Source organism: Lycium barbarum, chromosome 1 (genome assembly GCF_019175385.1).
Source record: "Lycium barbarum isolate Lr01 chromosome 1, ASM1917538v2, whole genome shotgun sequence".
Taxonomy (NCBI): Eukaryota; Viridiplantae; Streptophyta; class Magnoliopsida; order Solanales; family Solanaceae; genus Lycium; species Lycium barbarum.
In genome coordinates, this window is record NC_083337.1 from 12,932,778 (window position 1) to 12,940,796 (window position 8,019).

General features: G+C 32.0%; 1 protein-coding gene across 2 annotated transcripts; it reads left to right on the forward strand.

The window, feature by feature from the left end:
* Positions 1–1,040: 1,040 nt before the first annotated feature.
* On the forward strand, positions 1,041–3,613 carry LOC132629441 (transcription factor MYC2-like). 2 transcript variants are annotated; one of them, XM_060345087.1, is made up of 3 exons: positions 1,041–1,757; positions 2,310–2,603; positions 3,232–3,613. In XM_060345087.1, exons 1-3 carry the CDS (start codon positions 1,080–1,082, stop codon positions 3,475–3,477), a joined length of 1,218 nt encoding a protein of 405 aa, XP_060201070.1. In that variant the 5' UTR covers positions 1,041–1,079; the 3' UTR covers positions 3,478–3,613. The 2 variants fall into 2 exon arrangements, with proteins under 2 accessions (XP_060201070.1, XP_060201078.1); XM_060345095.1 differs by having other exon boundaries at positions 2,313–2,603.
* The last annotated feature ends 4,406 nt before the right edge of the window (positions 3,614–8,019 follow it).

An 8,019-nucleotide genomic window follows, 5' to 3' on the forward strand; every position in this document is an offset into this window, starting at 1 on the left:
TAAAAATATCCTCCGTTAGTAAAAGTTAATAAAAATACCCCTGGCGTCTTCAAACTTTACACTTATGCCCCTATTTGGATGGAAATCCCCAAATCCTCTCAAATTACCCAATTTCAAAAAAATTACCCTCTTTTTTTGTTAACCCACCCAACCCGACCCGCCCATCATCATCATCATCAAGCTCTGGCTTCATCTTCTTCTATGGAGAAAAAAGCAAGAACACGCCCAAATGATGAAATTTCAAAACTCATCTCAAATTTAATCTTTAAATCCAACTCCAATTGAAATGAGTAATGAATAATGAGTTGACATTTGACTTACGAAAGTGAACTTCCCTGATCTCTATGGCACTTATTGAAACCCACCAGAGAACGTGTTTTCTTTTTAAGTTCTAAAAAAGTTATTACCATTTTAGAATATTTTTAGAAAACGCTTATGCTTCAGTATTCTTTTAAAAGGATTAAAAGAAGTAAAAAGCGTAAAATCTAGTAGTGCTTTATCAAAGAATCTTGCATGTTACGATTAAATACTAATACAATGAAAACATGATATCATTATTACTTAATCATAGCTAATCAGTACTATATATTTTCCCTCAATGTGATAATTTAATCATAATATTATAATTTGGATGTGTTCTTGTTTTTTTCTTTTTTTCTTCAGAATAAGATGAAGTTAGTGCTTGATTATGATGATAGGCGTGTCGGGCGGGGCGAGTCAATAAAAAAAGTGGATAATTTTTTTGAAATTGGGTAATTTGAAAGGATTTGGGATTTCCATCCAAATAGGGGCATAAGTGTGAAGTTTGAAGACGCAAGAGATATTTTTATTAACTTTTAGTAACGGAGGGTATATTTAACTAATAAAACAAAACAGAAAGATATATTTGACCCTTTTTTCTAGTTTTAATACATGAATAACTCCCTTCGTAATGACGACCCCTAATAGTTTAAAAAATAGTACTGTACTAATTACTGCATGAGCACGGTTATAAATTTGAGCTCATTTACCTCATGGTCCATTCAACTATTCAACTCTCTTTCCAGCAACATCATCATATCTAAAGAAACTTACCAAAAATGGATGAACTAATGTTTTCCTCATCATCATCATCATTTTCCTTAATTTCTCAACTAAACCAACCATCAACCCTTCAACAAAAGCTCCAATATATTCTCAACAACCAAACAGAGTCTTGGTCCTATGCCATTTTCTGGCAAACCTCGAACGACGATGATGGACTTCTTTTTTTAACTTGGGGTGATGGCTATTTTCAAGGGACCGATACAAACGTCAAATGGTTCTACGTGATGTCTTTGGCTGACTCTTTTTCTGCCAGTGAAGGAGTTCTTGGAAAATGTTTTAGTAATGGTTCTTTTGTGTGGCTAAAAGGGGCTCAACAACTTGAGTTTTGTAGCTGTGAAAGGGCTAAAGAAGCTTATGTTAATCGGATTAATACTTTAGTCTATATTCCAACTCCAAATGGGGTGTTAGAAATGGGGTCAATTGATATAATAAGAGAAAATTGGACTTTGGTTCGACAAGTTAAGTCCATGTTCTGTTCTGATCATGAAATTGGTCCAATTGACTTTGATGAAAATACCATTTCTTTTGGTGATATTGGTATTATTACAAGCTTGCAAGAAGATGGTCAAGAATCAGAGAATAATAGTAGCAAAAAGCAAGATCCTGAGCAATCGGATTCAGATTGTCAACTACTAGACCATCCTGTGCAGAAAGGCAGAATTGGATCTAAGGTAATTCAACTGAACTCATTGTTTTCTCTTTAATTTTTTATAAATATGCAAATAAAAGAAAAAGGTTCACTCTATTTCACTTTGTGTGAAGTAGAGTCAAAAGGTTTTTCTATGACCATAATTTTTAAAAATATTTTGAGTTATAGTAATTTCAATGTAGTTTTTACGTATGTAATTATTTTTTTTTTAATGTCTGAATTCACACAAATAATTAAGTTTTTCCCTTGTACTGCGAAACTTGCCACATAAACGGATAACAGAGTAATACTCCCTCCATTCCAATACATACTGCTTGACATGATACAAAGTTTTAAAGAAAGAAAGACTTTAGAAACTTCTGATCTAAAATAGTTCGTAAACATTTGTGTGATTATAATTACACTTATTAATGTGAAAAACGGTTATAAAAGTTAAATTATGTCTAAATATAGGAACATAACATTATTTCGGAACAAGCTTTAAAAAGGTACTATATCGCATAAGTTGTCACCGAGAAAATAATCATCTTGAACGTCTTATACTGATTTTAAATTCTGAATTCGTCTCTCGCAGAAGAGGACCTTCAAGAAAAGGGGAAGAAAGCACGTGGAAAATTGCGAAAAGCAAACGAACCACATGGAGGCGGAGAGGCAGAGGAGGGAGAAACTAAACCACCGATTCTACGCGTTGCGCGGGGTGGTTCCTTACGTTACGAGAATGGACAAAGCCACATTGCTATCAGATGCTGTGGCTTATATCAATGAATTGAAAGCTAAAGTGGATGAATTGGAGCACAAGAAGAAGAAACTCAAAATGGAAACCAATGATGTTGTGGACAACCAAAGCTCTACCACTTCTGTGGATCATGTAAGGGCCTTATTCTCTTATAAAATAAAATAACAATTAGCAACAAGAGCGGCTTTTCCTTTAATAAATCCTAGCTATACGAATATTGAATGCTCGAACGGATGTTTTTTAATTAAATATTAGATGGCTAAACCAATTTTAAAAGAAACAATAAATAAAAAGAAAGATTTTAGTACGTGAATAAGCTTAAAGAGATATTGCCTGATATTCTTTAGGGAATTACATATTAATCTTTTTAGGATATTATAAAGTCGCAAATTGACTTATCACTTCTCAGAAAGGCTTGTTTTTATAGAGTTGAAAAAAAGGATGCTCAAAAATCAAAATTGTCATCTTATTCCTTGAAAAGATATGTTATGTTTATTTAAATTTAAAACTTAGATTTAATTAAGTTTTAATAAACTAAAAATATCCAAATATAAATATAAGTTTTAAATAAAATAATAGAATTTGAAATCTTTAATTTTAAACATGTCAAGATATGCATGTGTGGACAAAATATGTTAATTACTTTTAAAATGAATTAAGAAGAAAATTATATCACGTGACTTAAATTTGGAGAGAGCAATATAATATATAAAGCCTTCAAACTACTTTTTTGACTCTTGAAATTTGTAATTTTAAACAGGCAATGGAGGTTGAAGTGAAGATGGTGGGTCCAAATGCCATGGTAAGGGTTCAATCAGAAAATGTGAATTATCCATCAGCAAGATTGATGAGGGCACTTCAAGATCTTGAACTACATGTCCACCATGCTAGTATTTCAAGTGTTAATGATTTAATGTTACAAGACATAGTCGTTAAAGTTCCACAAGGATTAGTTGCTGAAGATGGATTAAAAAATGCTCTTCTTAGAAGCTTAGAGCAGCAGTAGTAGTAGTAGAATCTTGGTAAATTGATTACGCATTAATGTTGTTTATTTTTTATGCCTAGATTAAGAATTTCTTCAGTCTTTTTGTAATCTCTTTTTGTAATAAATCATTTCCTTGATATAATGAGATGTTAAAGTTCCTCAAGGATTGGAAACTGAAGATGTTTTAAGAGCTGCTCTTCTTAGAAGCTTAGAGCAAATAACCTGTTGATAATTGCCATTTGTTGTTTAGTTTTGGGCATGTGCATACTTCAGCTTCAGTCATTTTTTCTTTTTAAAAAAAAAAAAAAAAAACTTCTGTAATAAATTTTCTTTTAATTTATGTGACAAAATTTGAATTGACAATAAAATTTAAAGAAAAAAGTACTTCCTCCGTCCCAATTCATGTGATAATGTTTGACTGAGGACGAAATTTAAGAATAAAAGTTGGATTTTTGAAATTCGTGGTCTAAAATAAGTCATAAATATTTGTGTGAATATAAATCACCTCATTAAGCGTAAAATGATAAGTTTAAAGTTGAATTGTTAGTAAATACATAAATATGTCATTCTTTTAAATTAACTGACTAAAAATAAAAGAGTGTCACAGAAATTGAAACGGAGCGAATAGTGCTGAAACTTTTGGAACTTACCTTATGGTCATGATAAACATCTCATAACATGTGTGTAACTATGAAAGTTTCTTATTAATTAAGGGTAAAATAGCACTTTAAGTTAAATTGTTTCCAATTTTAAAATACTAAGATTCGTTTTTAGTGGACAAAAACATAAAAAAATATTATCACATAAACTGATACGGTAGTGTAGTTTCCTTTTTCAGTACTACTAGCTAGCTTTTGTACAGTAACGGGTCATTTGGTTAATGTGAGAAATTTGTAGGATTATTATTTTATGATTAAAGCTTGGATAACTTATCCCACTTTTTGGAATAAGTTATAACAAGATTTTGTGTAAAAATAATATCGATTTTACACATATATAAAATTTTAGTTGTAGGTGAAGAGAAAATTTTAAAATTATCATTACAAATTAAAAAATAGAGAAAAAATGATATCCAAGCTTAAAATTTAAATAATTTGAACTGTCTCTGCCCCTTAATTAGCATGAGATCAAATCTAATTATTCTATTTTCCACTTCAAATTATATTACAATAGTTTACAGAGAGTAGAACTGAAAATATTAATTACACTTATATACAATTTTAGTTATAGTGAAGACAAGCTATTAAAATGATTATTAAAATTTAAAATATCGAGAAAAGATCATATCCAAGTTAATTTTTTTTAACCTCTTAAAATTTATAATTTGCTGATTAAATTCTTACAAATTGTACCAAAATTTTAGAAATAATAATGTATACTTTATATAGTACGGCATATTTGCGTACTTTGTGCCATTTTAAACATTTCAACCTAAGATTAAATATATAGATTAACGTAAGCTTGATTAGCTTAAAGTTAATCAAATCAAAATTTGAGAAAGAGAATACGTATGTTAATAGTTAATTTGCGTACACAGGCAAACTAATATTTGTACATATAAATTAATCGAATCAAAATTTAATCGATTATAACAGGTCGTTTACTTTATTTTTTCATGTTAACAACTTATGCTTAATAGCATAATTAGTAATTTCTGTTATTCTAATATAATGTCTCAAATAGTAAGGAAAGGAGCTTCCTTTAATTTTTAATAATTTCATGAAACAAATTATATGAGAAAATTTGAGTATTAACAAGTTTTATATTTGTAATCGCACCGAATAAGGTGAAGTTTTAAGTGCATGATATTAACTACTCTAATTGAAGCTAACAACCGATGAAATGCCAAACAGAAACATACTTTGTTGTAAGTATATCTTAATATTTTAATTATCCTTTTCAGTTTTCCTTGTGTCACCAAAAAGAATTAACGAAATTTTCGTATTACTTCTACATAATTCATATATGAAATAAAATCTGCATGTTGGGCCGGTGCTGACCCTTCCATCCAGTTGTTAGCATAACAGTTCAAATTCTCCTAGAATTACGGGATGTGGCTGTTCTTTGCTATAATACCTGGATGTCTTCTAGAGGGGTTATTGCACCTCCACCCGTGTAGCAAGAGTTTGTAGATATTTTTCTCCGACATTATTTGTCGCTAGAAATTCGACGGGCCAGAGCCGATAAGTTCCAGAACCTCAGATAGGGGAACATGAGTGCTCGATTCCTTCTTTTCCATGATCACGTGGATGTAAGGTTGCATGCCCCTCTACAATTATTTATTCTTGGCTTATACAACCCCTTAAACAGTGACAGATCCAGAATTTTCACTCAAGAGGTTCGGGAAAAAAAAAAGCTAAATATAAAAAATAATGTTGTTGATGAGAATTGAACTTAGGATGCTAGAGACAATTTTGAACACCCTGGACCACTTGAGCTAACTTTTTGCATATGCTTATGGTGTTCAAAAGTTAATATATGTACATAAACACAGAAAATCTATCATATATATACACTGTAATATTTTACCGAGGTGAACACCCTCACCTCCACTTAAATCCGCCCCTGCCCTTAAACTTATCGCTAAATTCACGAATTATTACTTGTTCTAATTGAGCATTTGAAGAGATGATAAAGGTTCATATTAGACTCGTTTGGTTCAAATTTTTAAAAACTTTTGCGTGTGTTCCAATTGAGGCCAATGTATATTAGTAATGAAAATGACATAATTTATGTGGTTAACTATCTAAGAGGCACTTGAGAGCACACGCAAAATAAATTTCAACATTTGAATCGAAAGTGTCTAATATAAACACTTTATTATGTGTTCAGGTGCTCAAATACGTAATTCGAGTGTCTAAATAACATTTTGGTGACAAGGTTGTCGATGAATTAAGTCTTTATTTTTTTATTAATAAAGTTGGCCATTTGAAATATTAAAAAAAAAAGAAAAAGAGTATTAATTAGTAGTATGTTTTCCCCTTACCGTTAAGATCATCTGTGTCATGATTTTCCTCTTATGATAATGTGAAGCTCTTGGAGAACCAACAACAACAAGTAGGGGTGGGCGTTCGGTATTCGGTTCGGTATTTTTAAAGTTCGGGTTCGGTAATTCGGTAATCGGTAATTGAAAGTAGATATCAAATACCGAACTTTCGAACTTCGGTTCAGTAATTCGGTAATCGGTAAATCAAACTTCGGTTCGGTACGGTATTCGGTAATACCATATTAAGTCGAGTTCACTGTATTTTTTTTTTTTTCATAGAAGAATTCGATGCATGTCATTTAGCTTTGGTTCGTAATTACTTCCTCATATTCTTGTTGCAAATTAACCTAAAAAGATTATATTGGCCACAAGAATAAAATCCTATATCCTAGCTAATGTAGGAGTTTTACATGTGTTTCCATGCATACAGATACAAGCAATAACACTGTAAGAGCTCTAACAAAATTCGAAGGACCAGCAGACACTAAAAACAGCGCTCGTTCACCATGGAAACATGCAGAACTGTGTTTTCATGAGTTCTCAGTTTGCTTATTTCCACAAACAAGACATGTATAGAATTTAATGGCCTCCATTTAATAAATATTTCGGTATTCAGGAAATACCGAATTACCGAACTTATAATTACCGAATACCGAATACCGAACTTTTTTAATTTTATTACCGAAAACCGAAATACCGAAACCCTCGGTTCGGTTCGGTAATTCGGTTTTCGGTGTTTTATGCCCAGCCCTAACAACAAGCTCAGTATAATCCCACCATATGGAGTCTGAGGAGGGTAGAGTGTACGCAGACCTAACCCCCATCTTGAAAGGTAGGGCGGTTGTTTCCGAAAGACCTTCGGCTCAAGAGAGGAAAACAAGACAAAAGGTCAGATAGGGCCCAGCATATCGAAAATAATATGAAAATAAAGAATAACAAAAGCGAGAAAGTCATGGTAGAACAGTCCGGAAAGAAAGGAGCATTAACTACTATAGATAAATAAGATAATCAAAGTATCACGACCCAACATATATAAGCAGCAATCAAATGCAGAAATCAAATGGCAATAAACAAATGAGCAAAACTACAACTACTATGGTGAAAGAATAAGCCACTTAGCCTTCTATCCTAATTTGAGTCCTCTACAACCCCCTATCTAAGGTCATGTCCTCGGTGAGCTGAAACTGTGTCATATCCTGTCTAATCACCTCTCCCCAATACTTCTTCGGCCTCCCTTTACCTCTCCTGAAACCGTCCATAGCCAACCTTTCACACCTCCGCACTGGAGCATCTGTGTCTCTCCTCTAATTTGAAACTCTTGGAGAAACATATATAATATCCAGTGGATTTCGTTCCCTGTTAGTCACAGATCGTTTATTGCATTTCCTAGTTTTCACTTTCTATAAATTAAGACTTTAGTCTGAGGAGCCATTTGGACATGATTTGAAATTATGAGATGAAACCATGATTTAAAATCATGTTTGGACATGCAATTTGGATTTTTTAAGCTGTATTTTTTTATAAACATAAAAACCCCACAACTTGTGAAAACTATCAAAATATTCTCAATTCTTATA